Source organism: Corvus moneduloides, chromosome 3 (assembly GCF_009650955.1).
Source record: "Corvus moneduloides isolate bCorMon1 chromosome 3, bCorMon1.pri, whole genome shotgun sequence".
NCBI lineage: Eukaryota > Metazoa > Chordata > Aves > Passeriformes > Corvidae > Corvus > Corvus moneduloides.
In genome coordinates this window covers 106,015,985-106,039,169 of record NC_045478.1, presented here as the reverse complement: position 1 = coordinate 106,039,169, position 23,185 = coordinate 106,015,985, and the positions used below count along the sequence as shown (strand labels likewise).

The 23,185-nt window shown below is 46.9% G+C and overlaps 1 protein-coding gene across 2 annotated transcripts in view; it reads left to right on the top strand.

Annotated features, from left to right (window-relative positions):
- The first annotated feature begins 670 nt into the window (after positions 1-670).
- FOXN2 (forkhead box N2) overlaps positions 671-23,185 on the top strand; it is a 30,418-nt gene continuing 7,903 nt past the window's right edge. For both annotated transcript variants that reach the window (XM_032103196.1, XM_032103194.1), the window contains exons 1-3: positions 671-777; positions 12,150-12,700; positions 19,892-20,016. In XM_032103196.1, coding sequence (XP_031959087.1) covers positions 12,164-12,700; positions 19,892-20,016 — 662 coding nt within the window. In that variant the 5' untranslated portion in view covers positions 671-777; positions 12,150-12,163. The remainder of the gene's footprint in view (positions 778-12,149; positions 12,701-19,891; positions 20,017-23,185) is intronic.

Sequence of the window (23,185 nt, the reverse complement as noted above, 5' to 3'; positions counted from 1 at the left end):
GCATTCCCATCGTTCCTTATAAATAAAATTACCACAAGTCATTGTAAGGCAGGCATAAGCTGTATCCAGAAGGTGAGGAAGCCTTGGGAAAGTGAACAAACTTTTCTTGCAGTGGAAGATCAGCTCTGAAACAAGACTTCTCCCTGCATGTGACTTCCCGAGGTCCTCTTTATGATGTTGTAAAACTGCAAGTGTGTGCAGGGCTGTCCAACCCTGCTGAGCAAACAGCCGAGTTCTTGCCCAGAAAAAGTGAAAGCCGAAAGCACGAGTCGACGACAATGCACTACAAGGCAGGGCAAACACAACTGTGGCTTCCTTTCTGTTAAGAGGACAAAAAAAAGAAAAGGAAAAAAAAATACATATATATATAAAGAAGGTGAGGAAAGGGAAGTGAAACTACACGGGGGGCTTATGTATTTCTATTTCTAAATTTTGAAAATGTTGAAATTGTGCTATTTCTGGGGGGATAGGGAAACTTTTCCGAGGCGGCGCGGACGCTCGGGGCGGGACGCGGAGCCGCTCACGGCCCGCACGGCCCCAGCCGGCGCGCAGCGGCAGCGGCGCTGCCAGAGGCGGCGCCGGCGCCGGGGGCGGGCGGGAGCGAGGGGAGGCGGTCGGGAAGGAGGCGGCGGCGGCGGGGGGGCCGTGCCTGCTCGCGGTTGCCATGGGGAGCGGGAGGGCGGTGCCGCCGCCGCTGCGCAGGGAGCAGCTGCTCCCTGACACATCCCCCCGCTGCCATATTGTGTCCGCCGCCGGCCGCACGGCTTCATGACCGCGGTGAGTGCCGCCGGCGCCCGCGGCCCCACGCCTGCTTGGGCTGCCCCCACGCCTTTTTTTTGTTTAGCTTTCGGCTTTTTCGTGGGTTTGGGGGGGGAGTTCTTTTTGTTTTTGACGCTCCGGGAGGGTTTCGTGGGGGAAGGGGAAAGCGCCGGGAGTGTGGCGGCGGGTCCCGCCGGTGCCGGGGAGGGGGGGGCGGTGTGACCGGTGTCTCCTCATTCCCCGCGTGGGGACAACGCGCGGAGGCGGCGCTTCCTCTTCAGCCGCTCTCGGTGGCGATGCGTGGGAAGGGGGGGTCCCCACGCACCCCCTCCCCGCGGGGCCGTGCACCCGCAGCTCCTCCTCCTCCCGGCGCGGCTCCGCGGAGCTTCCACCCGCCCGCCCGCGGGGCTCACTCGGGTGACCCCCTCCCCCTTCACCCGCTCCTTCGGCAGGACAAACCCGCGCTTCTTGCGCGCTTCCAGCTGGGATGATGGAAGACGGGGCCAACCCGGGGCCGGGACCCGAGAGCGCGGCCCCGACGTGCCCCTCGCCTCCGGGTCACCCCTATCAAACTCAGGCGCTTCATTTGATGAAATAAAGACGCTTTCGGCGTTGTTGCACCGCGCCCCGTTGTCCCTGAACCGGCGGGAAGCCCCCGGGGATGTGCAGAGCGTCTGTGGCTTGCCGAGGTGGGGGCAGTGTGGGAGACGCGTTCCGGCGTTCCCGCGTTTTGGGGTTAAATCCAGGAAACGGCTGGCGAAGTGCTCGAGGTGAGGCTAGGATCTGCACGTGGCCCTTCGGAGTTTTCCATCTTTTCCGGGGTTTTTTGGTGAAGTTGGGCGATGAGTTGGTGGCGGCAGCGGAGCAGCATCCCGCTGCCTTTCTGCCTTACTCCCGCTTGGACACACCGGCGTGCTTGGTGCTCAGGTTCTGTGGGAGCAGAAACTGGCTTTTGTTGGTAAGGGTTTGGATTATGACAAGGCCCAAACAAAGAGTAAAAAGAACAAAGAAATAAAATAAAGGGTAACCTTGAAGAAGACCCAGTAAACTCATGTTCCCGCCATAGTGCCTGCCTGTGGATGGGTGCTGTATGCTAACTGTGAAGTTAAACATGCTGCATTATAGTGGACTTAAGTGCTGAGAAAGCAGTTTGATTAGCTTTGTGTCTAATCTATGAAATCAAGTTAACTTTATATATAATTTACCATGTATGTATGTGTATATATACATATATATGCGCACACGCACGCTCTCCAAATCTTGTTATCAGTGGGCTTTCGTTTAGATGGATTTAGTAATAGTTGGGTTGTAATATATTGACATGTGAATCATTTAACTTCTGTTGTGTTTCTTGGATTGGGTTTTTTTTTCCCCTTCTTAAAGTCTGGTGTGATGCTACATCTATGCAAGAAAAATTAAGCTGGCATTATCTTATGTTGGGAAACTTGAACTAGTTTGAAGGTTGCTGGTTTTTTTTTCTTGGCAGGTGCCAACTCACATTTCCCAAGCTCTGCGGAAGGTAGGTGGACTCAAGTCTGAACTGAAAGCTCTGTAGCAGCAATTAGTGCAGCACATGGCTTGAGCTGGTGAACTTAGCCGGGTGCCCGGGCGTGTTATCTCTGACCTCAGCCGCGTGCTGCTGCAGCAGATCAGCTTCTGCTGGGGGCTCTCTTGTGTCCAGCTGTAACACTTAACTTCTGTAGAAACAGAGAGGAGACGGGGATTCTTGCTTTGTACGTTTGACTTGCCTGAAATAAGTATAGGACTTTTCTGTGCTTTTAGTATTTTTTCTTTTTTGCTATCAGATGTGCCCATAAACTGAGCAGTGCTGCTGTACACGGTGTTTACACTTGTTTACCTGTGGTGGAGATGCTGCATTGGCTGCCCCGCAGGTCCTGAAGGGAGGTGGAGACACTGGCCCTGTATCGATCCAGGCATGTGTCTCTGAGCACTCTCAGGGACCTTGCTGGAATAAAACTTGGTTGATGTCTTTGTTGGCAGTGTCTAGACCAGAGGATGAAGTTGTGACCTGCTTTGGGTGCTGCTGCTGGGGCTGTGCTGTGGAAGCTCCTCAGGGATTTTTCAGCCCAGAAGTAAGATATTTTTTGTCTAAAAGGGACACCAACCAAGGAGTGTGCTGCCTCAACAGCTCCAGCCCACACAGAATTTCTGCTTGAGGAGCCTTTCAGTGTCCTCTAGAGAGCTCAGGACTGAAGGCAGCAGCGTTGCCAGCAACTCTCTATGTCAGGATGTGCCAGTCCAGTAAGTAATGGAGCAGATAGAGGGATGTGTAATGATCCTGCTGAACGAGAAGTACTCCCTGGCAAGTAAGTGGAGTGCCTTGGAAAGAAGACAGAGGCTTAGGGACACGTCAGGCTGATTTCTGCCGTCTTTATTAACCATGGGCTCTGTCCATTCAGTGCAACAGACTTGAAAACCTGACATGTTGAGCAAAAGCAAACTCTTCTGGTGAATAAGAAAGTTTGGCATCTAAAGATACTGTGTAAGGATATAGTTTAAACCGTGCAGTTCCGGTGCAGAACTGTTGGTTCCCATAACAGCAGCAGAAGTTTTCATGTTAATTTCACTGGGGTTGTAATTCCACTTTCCTGCCCTGCCGTCTCTCCTTGCCTACTCATTGTTGGGGTTAAAAAGAGCTGATATTTACGAGAGGAAGTACCCCTGGCACTCAGAAGACTTTTTCCATGTGCAGGTTTGTGATACCTTATCAGAAGGAGCTGCACAGAGGGATTATAGCCAGCGAGGTGGCAGAAAGGATGGGTGTTGGGAGGAGTGACAGTGCCCACAGCCACCTCTGCCATGCATCTCTTGATGCTGTTCCCTGCCTTGGGGTAGTCTTACTGCACTACTGTGGTGCAAAAAAAGCTGTGTGAAACACAGCTTTCCTTGCCTGGCTGCAAATGGATGAAAAGCAGCTCTAGTCCCCATAAGTAAATGGCTGTCAGCAGCCTGGATGAATGCTCACTACCTCTGAGCAGAGGTGCAACTTCTGGGTTATTCACTTTGGCTCCTTGAGTTTTCTTGCCGCGGCAGTTGCGGTTCCTCCCCTCCCAGCAAATGAGTGCATTCTGTGTAAGCTCATCTATAGGGTGCCACTGCCCTGATGGTGGCTTTTCCTGAGGGAAGTAGATGGAGGCAGCGAGTGCCTCGTCCCAGTGTGTGTGTGTGTTGCCGCTCCACAACTGAAATGGTGTTGGGCAACTTCCTGCTCCTGGTCGCCGCTGTGGCGGCTCGGGGTGACTCACGGCAGCGCCCGGCTCTGCTCTCGACAAGTGCTCGCTTGCAGGCTGCAAACCCTGTCCCTGTGGCTGCATGTGGGGTGTCCCTGTACAGATCCAGCAGCCGCCTTGGCTCCCAGAGAAGACCCAAGAAAACCATGAGATGCTGCTTCACTTTTTTCCTGGCTGGATCTTTATGTGGGATGGTGTGTGTTTGTTCCCTGTCACGTTACACCTGCTGATTTGGTGATGGTGCTGGCTGATGGTGAGCTCTCCATCTCATCCTCACCATGCTGGGTAAAAGCACACAGTGATGTTCGACGGTGCTTCCAAAATACAGTTTAGGTCAGCAAGAAGAGACAGCTCACTGTGCTTGGGTAATAAATTACATGGAATGGAAGAAGTGCTGCCTGATGCCGGCCAGCATCTTTATGACCCGTGGTACTCTGCCTGCTCCCTGTAAAACATTATGGCCATGGAAGCACAAGGGTTGGGTCACTCCTGGTTGGGAGACTGCTGCTGAGTGCTCAGTGCTGGCCTGTATGGTCAGCAGCTGGGAAACACGGCTGCTGTGTTTGGGGCAGGAATACCCGTTTTACTGAGTGGTTGCTCAGGGGCACCAGGAGCCTTTAAGAGAAGCCTGGAATTCGTGCAGATAGGAATACTTACACTGAAAGTCAATGATGTGGATTTTGATCTTTTTTTTTGCCTAGTGCATTCAAAATTTTTTCCCATTATGTTCAGACTAGACTTAGCGCTCCGTACTTTTTCCTCAAAGGTTAGGGAATGTTAGGAACTCCATTAAACTGACTACTGCAGGCATCACCTCCCACCCCTACTCTTCTGCACACTCAGTCTTCGTTTCTTCTCTCAGGTTATTTTCAGTGCATTCCTAACTTGCAGTTTGTCGCTACTTTTAGTTTCCCAGTTTAAGTGTGGTCCTGTGCTTGCTTTCTCTTCAGCGGTGTCACTGGATTTTGTTGTGCTCAGATTTGGGGCAAGTACAAGTTGCTTAAAAGCTGAGTACTGGATATGGGGAGAGCTTGGTGCTTGGAAAACTTTCATGAAGTAGAGCTGAAGGAGTGGGAGCTGGGAGGCTTGCTGCTAAGCAGCAGCCACTCATCCCTCATCCTCAGGTCTGTTACCAGCCAGTTTGGTTTGATTTAGGGATGTCAAGTAGTCAAAAGTAGGAGGGTTTTTTGTTTGCTTGTTTATTTAAACAGAAAGCCAAGTTCAACGTTGGTAGAATAAAATTAAAAGCAAGTTGGCCAGGGAGGTCAGCACAGTGAAGAGCATTGCTTTGCCTTCCCCTGGCTCTGGAGGAAAACTGTGGGAACTGGAGCTGGGAAGCAGGAACTGGGGACAGCTTTGCAGTGACAAGGTTGTACTGGTAATGTGGTTTTGTGATACGGCTCCACTGGTGCTTTCCGCATAAATCTTGCAGAAGAGTCACTTGGGGTGAAGCTTCAAATTGTTGGTTTTCCTCTGGAGATCGGGAGTTTTGGTACTTTAAAGGCAGAAAAGCTGTATGGAAAAGATAGCTTTATGTTTTCTAGCGTTGGTAAATTGGTACTGACACCAGCTGAAATGTAGCTTTGTTCACTTCTGTTTCAAGAGGATGGTGGAGAAACACACAGAAGGGTTACCCTGGAAAGGGAATTAGCATCAGAACTATTTTGCAAGTCATTTGCTCAAAGGTATTAGCTCACTTGTGAACATATCAGTGGTTTACATTTTTTTTTTGCATTTTAGTCCACTTAGCAAGCAGCGTATTGAATTTAAGGAAAATGATCCATAAGCATCTCTTAAAAAGCTACTATTGGCTGTAAAGTATTTTTCTTGAAAGCACTTATTTCCCTCCCCTCCCCTTTTTTTGACAGCAAAGGGTTTTTTTAATAGTTTAGATTTCACTGCTTGTTTGGGTTTGGGTTTTTTTTTCATTATTTTCATATCCTAATTTCTCTGTTAGACTGTTTTCATGTGCATGTTTTAAATCTGAGGCGCAGGGAACCAGGTCCAACAGTGACTGCAGCCTTTGGAAAGGCTTCACGTTTGCAAAGTCTCTGAAAACAGCACTGAAATAAATGTCCCAGAGGCTCTAGGCTGTGTACAGGGTCTGGATTGAGGTCAGGGCATGTCTGAGTTCATGTATCGTTTTCCTTTCAGATATTTGTTTCAAACATAAACCCAGTTATGTGTGTGTATATATGTGTATTTAATAAAAAAAAGCGCAAACTTGTATAAAAAAAGTTAAGATGAAATCTTCCTCTTGCTCCCAGCCCTTTCCTGGGCTATGATAAGGGTTTATTTAATCCCTTCCCTTGTGCAGGATTTCTTAACTTTCCTTAATATGGTACCTTTGAATTGGTTTTCATTAATTTTTTTTCCCTACCCTGCCTTTAATTATATCACAGGGTGTGGGAGAACACTGACATGAGAGAGGCTTGGAAGTATTTTTGTAAATCCCTGGGAAACCTCTCTTCCCCTTTGAGCCCACCAACGCCAAGGTTCAAATGAAGTCCCTGAGCTTATGGCTTGTCCAGTCCTTTGGTTTGATGGTTTTATTTTCAGGCTGGATTTGAGAAGCCGGTAAGTGCTTTTTGAATGTTTTTTTTAAACCATTATTTTTAATTTTCCCCTGCTTTGCAAGCCAGGAGGAGCGGGAAGGGCCTGTAGGTGCTGTCCCAGGGAGTATCTCTGGATGTCCTTTGTCACCCAGGGGTTCATGTCTTCCACAGATACTGGGTCCCAGCTTGCTGAAATCTATGGCTGAGAGGTGGTTTTATCCTCGGAAGACTGTAATGCCTTTAGTTGTCTTGGATACATGACATCATATAGTGTTATAATCAAATATAGGCTTTTCTCAGGGCTGCAGGGGAGGATCTCAGCTGACCTCGAGCAGGGGTGTGAGGTGTGCAGGGCATGGGCAGCCCGAGACAAAGGAGGTGTGTGAGGGGAAAGGTTGAGTTAGTAGGTGCCAAAATGGTTTGGTGTTGTCCTTTTAGTGCTCCTGGTCAGGCTGATGGGTGCTTTTTATTGATGGGTTTTCATCAGTTGTGCCAGGATATTTTTTTTTTTTTGTTGCTCTTCCCTCCAACGTGCAAAAACTTGTAGCTGGTCCAGTGCTGTGTGCACAATGACTTGGAAGTTTATCCCCAGCTTGGGTAGGTGAGCAGTGACAGTCGTTTATTTGTGTAATTCTTGGGCTGTTTTGACAACCCACATTGATGTATTTAAGTCAGGACAAGCCCTTATGCTTCTTGTAGATGCAAGGGAATATGAAAAATCAATAGAGGAGTTTGCTGTTGGTGTAGTTGTTTGCATGCAAAAGCACGTACCAATCGTCTTAAGTACTCTTACAGAGCCTGTTTGTGTCAGGACAGAAGTTGTGTGTAAAGCACACAGTGCTTTAAGGCTGCTCACCCTGAGCTTGTTGTGGAGAGAGTGGGTGCAGAGCTGCTGTCATTAATCTAACTGTGATGTGGCCGAAAATCTCTTTCCCTGGATTAAAATTATGTTCGACTCCTCAGACTTGGGCAATGCATGGTAAGATTTTTTTTTATTATTATTTTTTAAACCTGTTGGCAGGTTTTAAAACGCTGTTGGCAGGCTCCTGGTCTTCCCACTATTAGCAGAGGTGACCTAGTTGCTTGGCTGGTCCTGCAGAAATAAAGAGGTACATTTAATTGTGGAGAAGGTTGCCCTAACCTGGGGCACTGATGCTGTGCAGGTGCCAAAAGGGCACCTTTCATCTGATGCCACTGTAAAGAAGGATCAAGCAGCAATAGCAGCTCTGTTCTCATGCTAACTTGGCATGGACAAGGCTGTGGCATCTTCTGACAAAAAGGCTGAATTCTTTCTTGCCGGGTCAGTGAGTCCAAGCGTGGTGGGCACAGTACTAAAATGATACCTGTACACTTACACCTGCAATGCTGCTGAGTTTGGAGGAGGTCACCTTTGGTGGTGGCATCTGCCACAGCTTTGTCCTTTGGGCCCGGATTCTGCTGGAGCTGAGACTTCTTCCAAGAAGGGATGCTGCAAAATAAATGTGCTTCCCTGCTTGCCTGAGGATATCCCAAGTGGACTTCCAGTTTTGTTAAATGGCTGGCCTTCATTAAAGCAACTTCGTCTTCATTAAATGCTCACACATCAAAGCATTTGCTCCTGTGGCAGAACGTAGTGGTGCTCAAGGTCTTCCATCAAAATTCACTCATAGCTGGGGATATATGTGGGGATATGCAAACCTGGTTTAACCCAGCTGTGCTCTGCTAGGCTGAGGACCTTTCAGCGCTCATAACCTTTCCCAAACTTAGCTCTCCAGTGAGTTTGAGAGAAGCCTGCAAAAAACATTACCTCGTCTTGAGACACAGAGTCTCCTCCGATCTGTTTGTGCTTCTCTGGACCTGACTGCTGCCTTCATACACCTGCAGCCTTAATCAGCCCCTTCGGACTTGGGCTCTGCTGCTTGGGTCGTGAGTGCTGTGGAAGAGCAAGTCTTGGGGTGCTGGACTGGCATGAATTAGCAGGGAGGTCTGCTCCTGGCTTTCATGTGATGCCAAAAATCAGACTGCTGGAAGAAGTTGTCTCTCTCACCTCTTTTCTGATGCATCCTAACTTTTATTTGAGCAACCTCAGTTGTCTTGGCAGCCTTTTAATCTTCCTACCCTGGAATCATAGTCCTCTGTCTGTCTGTAATTACTATGGAAAATGATGCGCACCTCCATTGTGACACTTTGAGGGGTAAATGTTTTGGTTGGCCTTTCTTTTGAAGGAGGTAGATGCTTGAGTTCCTTATGATTTGGATGCATGAGGCTCTGCTTCCAGTTGGAAGTGTTAATACCAGTGAACAGCAGTGTGCTATGTCACTGTACTCATTGGTAAGGTAAAGCACATGGGCAGAGCAAAAATTCTTCCATGTTTTTCAGAGGTGTGCTTAAAGCATATTATTTTTGCATTTGCCTGGTTGGAGGTTGCCTTGTGTCTCTGCTTGCAGGGCTGATACTGTCCCCATGGGAATTATCAAAACATCTGCACTGGAGAGCTGCTTCTGTGTTCTTTCCTTCTCACAGTTGCTCTCCTTGCTCTTACTATGGTTTTTCTGCTGGGTCATCCCTGAGCACAAAACCCTGCCAGCTTACAGCAAAGATGACTTTGGTGAATCCCATGACCCTTATGTAAAATATTAAACCTCAAATATTGGAACAGGTAATCTTGAAAATGACAGCTTGGAAGCTGTGTTCTCACAGTCGTGTCTGCTTGTAGGCAATCAAAGCACACATGGAGAAAAAGTTATGGATTTTGGATGTCGTTAAGGGTCTGTGAATGAAGAGGGGTTCTGGAGAGCACACAAGCTGACCACTTTTGTGCCTTCAGATATGCTCCAGTGGCACTGGTGTCGCTCCTGTGATTTTATTTTTTCTTATTTATTAGTTGATAATAGTCTAATAATGGCCTTTATACCTTTCTAGAAAAAAAAAATTAATTTCTGATGTGTTCATGTAGAAGATATGTGAGGTGGTGAACTGGGATAAGAAGGTAATGAGATGTGTGGCTTTTTGTAATGCATCTATTAAGAGAAACATGGCACCAACCTATATTATTTACTGTAAGTATATTACCTGCAAATAATTTTTATTTTCAAGTAGGGCATTAATTATGCTAATGAGTCTCTGCCAAAACGTAGTAGCACGCAAACAAATAGTGCATTGACACCACAAAGTCTACCTGATTATAAGTGCCAGCTTAATAAGTTGTTACATTTTTTCCCTTATATTTTTGAGAGGATTGAGCCTGCCCAGGCCATTTTTGTGTTGAAAACAGACTTTATTCCCCCTTTCCCCTAAGAAATGAATACAGTGACCTCAGACTTGCATGTGTGTGTGAGCACGTGCATGTTCTTGATCTGCCATGCTGACGGAAGATTTGTAAAGGGAGATTTCGTGCAACATGAACCCAGAGCTACAATTACCAAAACACGGCTGGGAGGTGTAAGCTCCCGTGTAGCTGCCTAAAGAGGTGCTGAACAAGGGGGCAAAGTTAATCATTATAAGCAGAACAGAGCAGCTTGCATTGCAGCAGACTTGGGGTTTGTCTCACTGTACAAATTTTATCACTAGCTCTTTGTTTGTTTTTTTTTTAATTTAAGAAAGGATTGAAGAAGTGACATGAGCATATGTATATATGGCTGTGTTTAAAGCCAGCCATCGCTGACTGCCAATATAAATCTGCTCTGGTGCCTTGGGGGAGAAGTAAATTGTAGGGAGAGCAAAGCTATTTTTGACCAGCGATTTGAGCAGCTCGCTTTGCTTTAATTTTTTTCTTTTTTTTAATACTGACTGAGCTGGTAGTTAATCATACCCGTCCCTGCACTTAATAGAAATGAGAAACAGAAAATAAAAAATTTATGGATGTTTTCCAGTGCTGCTGCTGGTAAGCATAAGTGCAGGTGCTGTTGTCAACACAGCTTTGCAATAGCTGGTGCATGAGTGTATGAGCAGATGAAGAGAGGGGCAAAAAATTGCTGGTGGGAAACATGGTGTATTTCCTGGGGTAGGCACAAATTCTGCACCTCATGACTGCCTGCCACCAGGCAGGGGCTGGCAGGACTGGGGAGCATAAAATGGATTATCCTGTTGCCTTTCTGTGTCACCGTGTCGTTCCTCCATTGCACATCTCGTTCCCCTTCTCCAAAATAAGGAGGCTGGGCAGTGTACTGCCATGGACATGGTGAGGCTGCCAGGTTAGAGCCATTGGGTCTGGGGGTGGCACAGCCAGGCAGTGGACACTTTGTAGGAGAAGATGCAAGTGCAAGGAGACAAGTGTTTACTGCAGGCTGGTGAACGAAAACATCCAGTAACTGCGTCGAGCTGTCTGGTGAGATGTGATATGGAAACTGTCCTTGTCTTGAGCTCTGGCACTGGGAGCTGGAGGATGAAACCAGAATGACAGCACTTACAGGGACAGGGAACTGGATTGGGGGTTTGGGTTTTTGTTTGGTTGTTGCGTTGGATCTTTTTACAGTTAATAGACACGTCAGCTTTGCTAGTAAACTATATCCATAGTTGGAGTGTCTTATGTCTATAGTGTATGTGTGTGTGTGCGTGTACACACCCTGCATCTGTACAGTGGTTTTGTTGCTCTGTACTTCAGCTGTGTTGGCCAAAGCTGTGGGTGCAGTGAAGCTCTAACATGTTCACATCAGCAGGAAAAAACCCAGCTGTTCCTATAATATAGTTTGCTAGAAGACCCCTTTTAAAACTCAACAAGCAAGATGGTTTTTGTTGGTGCAATGCCTCTAAAGCATGGGTAGCCTGTTGGATTGTGCATTCTGGGTGGCAGTTTTTTATAGATAATAATTTTATGGTTAGGTTTTTAGAGTTTTGTTGTTTTTGAGGTTTTTTAAAATCTTAAATGGTCAGCCATTATTCCTGCACCAGGTCTGAGCTGCCACCCCAGTGGTTGGTCCCTTCCTCTTGAGAGCTGGTCCCAGCACCCTCTGCTCTGCAGGGAAGCCTAGGTTTGGGCAGCAAGCCCTTGCAGGAGGGGAAAAGGATCTTTTGGACCCAGGCGGAGCTGTGGGACCCAGCTGATGAACTGATAGGCTGGCCAGATCTTCGCCTGGTAGAAACAGGCAGCAGCACTTGGGAGTGACTGTGACTTGCAGGGGGTTTTAAAGAATTCATTTGCACTGAGACCACAAATAGACTTTATGCTGATTTAAGTTTTGCAATTCCTTTTTCACTCTTTGGACACCAAAGGCAAACACTTCTCAACAGGGTCAGTTTACAGTATAATGAGTAACTTAAGAGTTAATGTGGGAGCTGAAAGGATGAGATCCTACCTGTTAAGGTCTTTTCCAGGTTTCAAATGTTGGCATCCAAATAGCTATTATTTCTGTGTCTGAATTGGTGTTTCTGGATAGATACAGCAGCTTCGAAGTGCTTCCCATAAGCTCTGCTTATAAACCAAGGGGAGTTAACACGTACTCAGGAGATTACCGGGAGGCTCCTGTTGGACCCTGCCTCTCACCGGTGGCTTCAGTGTCCGCGCGCTGCATGGGGATGGTGCAGCCCCACACTTGGGTTTGGTGGGCTCCTGCTGGATGTGATTGTGCTGGTTTGCAGTGATTTCTGACCATCTCCTTTGTTGCAGACCAATCAAGCTAAATGGGTCCAGTCACTGGAATGACTCCGGATAAGAAAGCTGAAACGCCCGGAGCAGAAAAAGCTGCAGGACTACGGCAGTGCCATGGGATGGGCAGCCTGCCCGACGCGGGCGATGCCGGCAAGCCGAAGGCCACCGTGGTGGACAGAGATTCAGCAGATGATGAGCTCACAAATTTGAACTGGCTGCACGAAAGTACTAACCTGCTAACAAACTTCAGCCTTGGCAGCGAGGGCCTTCCAATTGTTAGCCCCTTGTACGACATCGAGGGTGACAGTGTGCCATCCTTCTCACCATCCTGCTACCAGAACCCTGAGAAAAAATCCTCCACTTCCAAACCCCCTTACTCTTTCAGCCTTCTCATTTACATGGCGATTGAGCAGTCCCCCAACAAGAGCTTGCCAGTCAAAGAAATCTACAGCTGGATCCTGGACCGCTTCCCCTACTTTGCCACGGCCCCCACCGGTTGGAAGAACTCGGTCCGACACAACCTCTCCTTGAACAAGTGTTTCCGAAAGGTGGAGAAAAGCCATGGCAAGGTGAGACCTGGCAGGAGGGAGGGTGGAGCAAGTTTGAAATTCAGGGAGAAATGGAGAAGGTTCTGTTGTTCTTAAGGATGTTTTGTCTGGGGTTTTTTTCTCCCCGCCATGTCCTCTTAACACTTTACTTGCAGATGGAGGTGGTTTGGAAGTGCTGCTTCTGAGAAATCGCAGGATGGCAAAAGTCACTGGGTTTTGTTATTTATTGTTGACCTGGGTACACCCAGCTGTGGTGCATCCTTTTTAAATCTGGCACACATGCAATTGCAAAGTACTCTGTTTCCATTTACTTATAGTGTTGTTAGCCTGCAATAACCAGCCTGAAATTTCAGATAACCCTCCTAGGATTTCTTCCTGATGAAGCTTAAACAAGTGCTTTCTCTGTTGTTCAGTGCTGAAATTCTGGGGTATGTTGCTCCTTCCCTGCTATTCCAGCACAGCCATGGCTACAATTGCACTGGCAAGCAGAAGAGACTGTGGGATGGCAACCAGCTTCCCTGCTTGGCTAGCAGGGATGTTGCCCCTCTGGGTGCAGATGTGGTCCTCTGCAAGGTGCCCTTGCTTGTGGGCACACTGGATGTATGTGGCTGAGTGTTCCTCAGTCCAACAGCTTTCTCAAATATTAAATTGCCTCTTCCACTTGTGCTCTCCTGTTACACTTAGCACAGCTCTAGCTTTCCAATAACCATATTAATTCCTGCATTTAATGGACTGTAATGCTTTAACATCTGTGGTAAGATGTGTGTCTCTGTGTGGTGCAGACACTTCTTAAAGTCAAGGATACTCTTTTCTGTACAAGTTCTTTCTTCTGATTTGTATGATTTTCCTACTGACTTTCTTCCTCCCTCTCTCATTTCCCATCTTATTCCTCAAAGAGCTGGCTGTGACTTAAATAAACTAACAAGCCGCATACTGAAAGTCAACAAACAAGTCCTGTGCTTGGAGGTCAGACTCGGTGGTAGCAGGCTTGTTATCAGAAATGCCTGCAATGCTTGGCGTGCTTGACAGCCTTGCACTGTAGAGAGGGGTCCTGGAGCCGAGTGGGCACTGGGGAGGACTGCCTTGTACTGATAGGACTGAACACCACTGCTTCTCAATATCTCTGCTTTTGCATTAAATTGTTAGGGTGTTGTTTTCACAAGCAGCAGCTTTGCCCTGAAAAAAAAGTGACTTTGTATTGCAATGTGACAAGTCCAATAACTACCCCATTGCTGAGTTCTGCAGAGTGTTAGGATGGGCTCCTAATGTGGCCCCAGGTGCTATAATGGGGTAACTGAGATGCTCAAGCTGTCCCTGTGCGGAGGACTGGATCTGAGCAGGGACCACATGCTGCTGCAGGTGACAAAAGTGCTGTTACAGGCCTGGGTGGCTCTGTCCAAGGAGGGTGACATGAGTTTCAGAAAAATTAGGGCAGGAAAGTGAAGTCTAAATTGGTATGAGTTCCTTCTGTCTGTGGATCTGCCCTTTAATGCTCTGCTGTTTCCAGCCTCATGGGTTAGGAGTTACTGCTCAAACCTGTTGTCTTGATGTTTGGGTGGCAGGAGCTTGAGACTGCCTGGTCCCCTGCTTACCCTGCCATCTCCATGAGTATTGCTGGGCTCAGAGAGTGGCTTGCTGCTCAATGTGACATCTCTAGCAGGAAGAGCAAAATGCAGGCTATCTCCCACTGCTACCAGCAAGGTGATGCTGATGTGCTCTGTCAGTGGTTTCCCAGGGCTCCAGAAACTGCACAGCTCTCTAAATCTAAAGAACAGAAACTGCACTTAAAAAAAAAAAACCAACCAAAAAAGTCCCTCCTGAAACCTTGCTGAAGCTTCCTCATTTCCAACAAACAGCAGTTAAATCTTTACCCTCTGCCCCGCTTAGAAAAGGACCAGATGAGGGTACTGCTCCAAATTCTTCCTGCAAAAGAAGTCTGTGGCATGCAGCAGCATGCCTGGACTCCATGGGAGTTGATCTGGCAGGTGATGGAAATGCTGCAGACCCCTTTGGATGAGCTCCTCAGGTGTCACTTGGAGCAAGCAGCAGTTGCTCACAAGCTCATTTTGCTGATCCTGTTGCATGTAACCATGTGTTAGCCATGTCTCTGGGTGCTTCCCTGAAAGGACAAGATAATTTTGTATTTTTTTCCATTTTTTTCTTTGTTAATGGCATTTTGTACTTCAAAGGGAGCACGCAAACAACTTTTCTTCCATGCCAAGTGCTTGTGGAAGCAGAAAGATCCATGGCACGTTGTATCAGAGGAGCATGGTTTATTTGGTAATGTCAGGGTAAGAAGGGTTTTAAAGCCTTTCAAATGAATCTGGGATCTTGTGTTGGAAGAATCTAAATGTCTGAATTTAGGGGATGGATGGTCTGTGCCTCTGCATCCCAGGGCAGGCTGCTCTCTGACACCTCCCTGGCTATTGCTGCTGGCTGTCAGCTGTGAAATCATCTCTTGGAGGTCTAGCAGCAAAAGAAGGAAGAGTCTGTCTTCACCTTTGCCATAATGCTGATACTTTGTTTTGGATTGGGAGTGCACATTGAAGGAAATCTGATTTTTCCCCAGTTAGCCCCCTGAGCTGGCAGGGCAGTTTCAGGACTCTTGCACTGGACTCATTTTGGCTGGTGCTGACCTGGAAGAGTTGCTGCAGGAGCATGCCTATTGTGCCCTGATGGCTCTGGGCATTGTCCACAAGACCCTGCTGGAGCAGATCTGAGCAGAACATCCAAGGCACAAACAGCTGACCCCTCAGCACCAACTCCCTTTTTCTGCAGAGCTCTTTCCACCGGGCTGTGCCCCATCATGTTGCAGATGTAGCTCTGGATGGTCACAGCTGTGGCTGATTGTTCTGTTTGTGTGTCTATTTACATCAGCCAACTAAATACCTGCAGGCTGCAGGGGGTCAGGGGTCTAGGACAGCATCCAACAGAGATTAGGGGAAGACTGTCCTTGCTTGGACCATTGTAAAAAATTGTATGTTGTGGTTTTCCTTTAATGAGTGGTGCTGAAAGGAAAGTAAGTGCCTTGAGATGCCTCATGCCATTGCGGTCGAGAGGAGGAACTTCTCATGGCATGGAGTCAGGATGTATGGATATCATCACATCTCTGCTAAAATCCCATTGCTTGCTCTGTGTGCACATAGCACACTGCTGCTCTGTCTGAGTGGTGTGTCAAGGTTTATCCCAGGTGACAGACCCACGAGCTGAAATACCCTTTCTTGTTAGAGCTGCAGTCGAGAACATGTCTGCGGTCAGCCAGGCAGATGAGATTTCCAGTGAGTCTCTGGTTATAGTGGTGATGAACAGCAAGAGGGTGATGCTGGAGCAGTCCCAGGGACACCTGCTTGCTTTCCAGTGTTCGTGCTGTGACCCTGGTGCCTCTGGAGATGTGGAGGTGTGATTGTGAGTCAGTGATCCTCAGAAGATGCAGCTAATGCTCTTTGCATCTTAAGCACTGTCGTGCTGCCTTGGTGTTGGGGAAAGAGGTGCCTACACGGTGACATTGCTTTTTTTTGAAGGAGCAGCATGTGCTCTATAGCACAGGAGGACCTCAAGTGAAAAGGAGTTTGGGGCTGAAAGCCATGAAGAGTTTCCCTGCTCTTTGCTAGACTTGTTTTTACAATGATGGCATTGGGGATTATTTGTTAATTGATACTGAGGAGAAGAGCTGTGAGGAGGCAGGATCAGCATCCATGTGAAACATCAATTTGGCAGGCCCCTGGTTGCATGGATGTGCCTTTTACCTGGTAAACCTTTTGGTGAATATTTATATACCTCCTTCCGCACAGACAGTATTTTCCGGTGGTTCGCCGTGGTGAGCACTGTCCATACCTGATGGAGCCAGGACTGCTGCCCAGGTCTGAAGCTGATGGACAGCTCTCTGCAGCACGGGGACGTGTGTCTGCAGTGAGCCTGAGCCACCAGCACCAGCCAAGTGGCTCTGGTTTGGTTGCTCCTTGGACTTTACTCACCGGGCTGGTGGGGGACTGTAGTGGGGTGGTGGTAAAGGATAAGGCTGGATCATGGAAGGCATTCCATTTCCAACCTGCATTTCTGTAATCCAGCCCTGAAACACGGGGGGCTGGAAACTTACTGTCTTTTACAAAATAGCTCCAATACTTCAAAACATAGGAATTATTTCCCTTCCTTTATTCTTGCCTAGATAAAATCCTGCAAGTCAAATTAGAAGCATTAGAAAGGTGCAGAAAAGATGATAGACCGAAAACTAATCTCAGAACCATATGAATGCCCCTGTTTGAGCTGCAGAGTAAGAAGAGCCTGGTTGCCTCTTTTCACTGACTCTGGAGGGATTTTTCTCTAAGATCTTCAGTAAAAGTTACACCTACATTTCATTCCAACACTTGCCTCACTGTTAATGTGAAATACTAACCTCCAAAGGCCGTTTAGCATTTTAGAGTGTCCTGAATTAGTCCTTGCTGGGAGAAATGGCACAGTCTGTTCCGGCTTGTTTTAAAGCTGGATATTGGTTCTGGGGCATTTCCAGCTCCAGCTGTGGCAGGCTTTCCCCTAACTCATGACACTTAATTTCAGACCTGGGCTGGACTTCTACCGCATGGCTTTGCTAAGCAGAGGGTGCAAGCAAACATAATCTCTTTTGATCAGCGTCTACTTTTAGTATCTCCCAAGGTGGGTGGAAGTGTGGTTTCACATTACTCGTGACCCAAAGAAGAAGTCACCCTGTTTACTGCCTGTTGCATTGGATCTGTCAGTATCTGGATGGCTTCAGGGTGTGCCCGGGTTCAGCTTGCTGTTGCAATACCCACCCAGAATCCTTGTGTTATGTTGTCAGGGCAGCAAATTGGCGGAGTTAAGTACCTTGCTGGGAAGATGAAAGAGGGAAACTAACCCCCAGCAGCTGAACTGAATGAGGCATGAAGTGCTCACCTGAAGTACCAGATAAAGTAGCAGATAACACAGCGTGGAGCAGTCGTTTGCTGATCAGGGGAGTTCCTGCTGCTCCCTGGGGGTAATAGCCTCAAAACTATGAAAGGGAAGGACAAAAAAAAGCCAGTTGGGCATGATTGGGGTGCTGAGGAAGGGGGTCTGGGAGAGGTGCAGGAAAAGGATCAGGGTCTAAGTCTGTTACTGAGATGGCGGATAGAGCCAGTTGGGAGGATGCTCCCTGTTAGTACCCAGGTGGCTAAATCATTCTGCCTGCCACCACGGCTGTTTATTAATTAACAGTAAGATTCTTGATGAGTATCTTACAGGCCGTGCTCAGTTTTAGCATGAAAAGATGAGTATGAGGAAGATCAGTGTGAAAAACGAGGTTCACTCTCCTGTTAGAATTTAAAGAGTTTAATACAAAGACAATAAGAGACACATAAAATAAAGCAAAGGGATAACGGCCGGGTGCCTTGGTGCTCTGCCAAGAGCACACCTGATGCTCGAGGTGAGTCCTTTTCATACCATTTTTACTGTCTGTTCTCTATTCATATTAAAACTTTTCCAGGAGCTGTTCTGCACGGCCACTCCTTGGTTCTGCCTTTTTAGAGCATTCGTAGTCTTCTGCCTTGTGGTTTTATTTCTTTTGATTCTTGGGGTTGGGCCCGCTAGGTAAGAGTCGATGGTAGGGTGGATCTCTTAATTCCTCAGACAGTCAGGGCTGATTGCAGCTTTGGGCCTCTTTGCCCCCCGGGCCGAGCGGTGATAGTGGCTCTCGGACCCTCCTGGCCGCCCGTTCTCCGGGCGGAGCAGCCTTTGGGTCCTTTTGTTCTCTGGACAAAGTGTTGATTAGCAGCTTCTCGGGCCTCATCCTCTGCTCGCTTGGAGGTTATCTTACTTGCTCACACTTGCTAACATTCTTGCTAAAACGAGAGAAAACTACATCCACACAGCAAAAAGCATTTCTAACATTATATAATATCTACCTTAACGCTTTGCGAGAAGCCAATACTATAATATATGTTTCTAACAAGCAGGTTAAAAAAAAAAAACTTGGAGAGATGCAGCAGCTGAGAGATCTTTGTTAAAGGCAGTGGCTTCAGCTACAGTTGCAGAGCTGCATCTTTTTCTCAGCTGGGGCTCTCCGTGGCTTGATTTTTCTCTATTGATAGCAAGGTATTTCCTCTTCTCAGAAAGCCCCTGTGACTTAAATAGAACCACTGACTTGCATGCTTTGTAAGTCCTTTTCATCTGGAGTAAGACAAGGAGCATCCATCCATAAATTGGAATTACTGCCCCAATACTGGCAGGAGGAGGCCAGCTGGCTACTGTGGGCTCCCGGGAGCTTCTCCATGAAGGTTGGGTTTCTGCTCTGATATTTAGCCCCAAAAACCCTTTAGAAGGATTTTACTGTTCAGGTGTACAGCTGCCCCATCCTTCAGCCATGTACATTTCCATTTCTGTAGCATCTGTTTTCCCAAAAAAATCTGGCTCTGTGTGCAGAGCTTTTAGCTGATCTGTCAGGTCAGTGATTATAGAATTGTATTTTACTTTCCTATTTAATTTTTTTCTTTAAGTTGCAAGAACTGGCAGGCTCAAAAAAAATAGGTTCTTTTTTAGTAAATTTCGTGAAGAAACCCTTTGAGAGGAGCAAGAGGTTCTTTATCTTGCTTAAGTTTCAAACATACCAAATTTAGTATCAAGAATGACTAGCGCAGGGGTGCTTACATTGTTAGGTGCATCAAAACCACATTCATTAGGTTTTCAGATTTTGGAAAAAGTGGGGACAATCCATTTTGTAGCTGGGCATTGAGCAAGATCCTTTTCCAGGGTGATGTGAAGTTAAATGAGTATGGGTCTATATCTAAACAAAGAGAAAGGTGCGTTGGTTTCTTACCTAGAAACATGTTAAAGAAAAGATTGCTGATCAGGTTTGCTTGGTGCCTGGGCAGATCCCTAAATTCACAGCTCTGTTTAACGAGTGTTAAAATAAGGTTTACAGCATGTGGAGGACAAATGGGAATGGGGCTTTACAGAAGGGGTTTTGGAGGTGCTATCCCAACCTGCAAGATGGGTGCTTCCATAGTGTATAATGAGAGTTTGGGGACCATTTTCTCAATTTTGGGAGCATCAACTTTCCATGCAGGCGATGGAACTGTGTGCAGATGTTGTGCATCAGCTGTGCAGTGGTGCATGCCTACGTGCAGTCACTGCACTGTGCTGCAACTTGGGGGGTATTAAATTCGAAAGGACTGTAACAACCTGGTCCTGGATTTTCTAATTTGCTGTGTTTCTTTGTTGCAGGTGAATGGAAAAGGGTCGTTGTGGTGTGTTGACCCAAAATATAAACCTAATCTTGTCCAAGCACTGAAAAAACAGCCTTTTTCCTCAGCACTTGCATTTTATACTCCACCGGCGTCGCCACCCAGGTAGGTGAATGTTCTCATCCAAGCAGGACATGTGGTTATGTTGCTCCAGGTAGCAGAGGGTGTTGAAGTGCTGTTATCCGCTGCCACCTGAGAGCAGAATTTGAGTGGGCCTTAGGTGAGACCAGCTGGATGAGGTGGGGAGATGCAGTGAGCTCAGGCTTCTCAGACAGCACATCTGGGGTGTGTCTCCTGTTAACTGTGGGAGAGTTTAAAAGAAGGTCAGGGGTGTGCTGGTTGCTTTCTGGAGAGCCCAATTTCTCCAAGAGGGCAAGCAGTCCTAGGAACTGGAACAAAATCCTCTTTCAAGCACAGTCTTATCAGGACTGGCCTAGGGTGGTACCTGACCCTGCTCTTTGGAGGAGGTGGGTGTCTTCTCCTGGATGTCACATGTCTGGATATGAAATGTATCTATTCTGTGCTGTTGTGAAAAACAACCAACTTTTCCACAGTCTGAAGGGCTGAGAGAGGCTGCTCGGACAGGGTTGTTTTTCTCTGTGGCTGTTTTAGAGCATTTTGCAGCAGGGATGGAAAAGACAGCCTTTGCCATAAATGCTCTCTGAGGTGGGGCATGCAAGACTTCTGAAACCAGGTCTTCCTTACCAACACAGTTTTAAGACTGGGCAATAGATTCTGGAGAATTTGAAGTCAACCTCGTGTGTCCTGAGTAGAGGAAGAGGAGCAGTAGCTGGGTCAGCCTGTGGAGGCAGGGGGACAGAAAGCAGAGGAGCACGTTGGGTGAGCCCCGTTCTGAGGGAGGCATGTGGCTGGTTTGTCTAGTTCAGGAAAGAATTTGGATGAGATAAGAGGTAATTAAGGTGTCTGTACATTGCCCTATGCCTTAACCTTACTTCAGGGAGTTTTCTTAACAAGCAGGAGGAACTGGGGTTCCTGGAGCAGAATGTAAGACTGATATCTCTGAGCAGATGTTTCTCAGGGTCCAACAGCACACTGACTCTGGGAGCTGGCACCCCTGTGCAAGCCTCAGGGGCTGAAGGGTTTTTTGTGGCATGGGCTTGTCCCGTGTGACTTGTAACCCACAAGATAAAACCAGTTGTCTCTGGTCTCTCTCCAACCCAGGGACATCCTGGGATGGAACAAGCCAGGCAGAAGTATCCTGTTTTCCAGCTTTCTGTTGGAATTGGGAGCATTACTAAAATAACCCTGAAACATTTAAGTATTAAGAAATAGTCAGATTGGAAAGTATGAGATGACTGGCAGTATTTCTTGGGGTTTATGGGAGTAAAGATTATTGAAACGACTAACTGGGCTCTAGAGGATAATGCTTTTACAGGCTTTAATGTCTCTGTGTAGGGGTATGAACTTCTGGTTTTGGGTACAGCTCAAGTGAAGGTTTGATCCTTGAAAGCTTTAATACTCTGTGTTAGTACAGCCAGAGTTCAAAATGTAGAGAATGATACAGATGGGAAGGGACCTCTGGACATTGTCTGGTCTGCCAGAGGTGCAGAGGATCGAGACAGACTCAGCCTAGGGCAGGGTGTTCACAGCCTTGACCAGTTAAGCTTTTAAAATCTCCAGGGTCTCCAAGATTAGTCCAGCTGAAGTTGTGTTAAGTGTGGTTTACTTAGCTTGGATAAATGCAACATACTGAACTTAGGTGTAAGGAAGGAGACTTCTCATCTGCATGCTGAAGTACTTGGAAGATCAGGATTTTAATTTGAAGCTGTTGTTTTTGGTAACTGTTTTTTTTTCCTTTACTGAAGGACTAGTCATACTTGCCAACAATTGCAAGGAAATCCTGGATCTAATGAAGCCACATGGCAAAAATTCCACCGACTTCAACACGGAAGGGTTTGCAGTGCTTGTATTTATGAGTACAAGAAAATAAGAACATACATATTAAGATACCAAACTGCTCCCTAATGAAAGCTGGTTTATTTTCCTTCAATAATAAAAAACATTCACGTGACTTTCCATCACCCACAGAAAAACAGATTTCCACCCCCCACCCCTCCTTCCATGCTTGGATTTGATTTAAATTCTGGCCTAATTTTGGGGAAGGGCCCCCAAGGATCTGCCTTGTTGTACAGAGAGAGGAAGCTTGGAGGTACAGCTGGAGAGAGGCTGGAAGTACTGTCCAAATTTATCCACAGAGTGATCCTAGAATTCAGCTGTGACAGTCTCTGAATTTTTCTGTGGGAGGGCTGGTGTTCATGATGTTTTACAGTGTGTTTGTGGGGAGTATGCCTATCATTTCAGCATGATTTTAAAATAAAATTTAAGCTGTTACTTGGGAGCAGAAGCTTTCCAAAACTGTAATCTGTGTCTAGTGACACTGAAATTTTTATTATCATAGATGATTGGCATCCCTGATGCATCTTATTTCTGCACAGCTTGTTCAACAAGTCATTGTGAAGCCCCTGGCTGCATTCTGGTTCTAGTGCTACATGAATTACAGCCTGGGGAGAGCCACAGCCCTCATCTTGCAGATACCTTATGCATGGCTTGTCTTAATCAACACAGGCATTAATTTGCTCTGGGGGAGCTCTATGTGGACATGATTTTGAAGGATCCGAGCTTAGACAAAAGGATGAAGATATTTAGCATCTCTTTGTACAGTGGATCTGTGGGCTGCAAAGCCAGCCATTTTGGGTTGGACCATTGCTTTCCTTTTATTTTAATTTTTTTTTCCCCACCCATTTTCGGATCTGTTTCCCTTTGCGCTCATGGCTGCTACGAGAAAAGATACCAGGACAGTGAACCCTAGTTTTGCACATTTCCTCCCGTTCAGCTGAGGTTTCTCTTGCAGGTGGGCTTGAAAATTCTGTCATCACCCTTTAGATTGTTCCAGCAGCACTATAAAAGACGCACACTGCTGTATTTCATGCAATTTTAATAGTGTGTACTATTTTTGTTGGAGTCACTTCTAACTGCTCGCTAACTATATTTATAATAAACTGAATAATTAGGGCGGGTGTGTAGTCAGAGAAAAAAACAGTGAAAGCTTTAACTTGCCCTTTATTTTGTGAGGGATTTTAGGGATATTTTGTCAGGTGCAAAGCTGGGTCTGATTATGAAAAACCACCCTGGATAGCATCACCACAACAGTTGAGCTTCAGATAACTTTAAAATCAGCAGGTGTCTTGGTTTGTTGTTGGTTTCTTTTATTTTTGCCTATTACTTTTTTGTTTTTGTTAATTCCCCACCACTG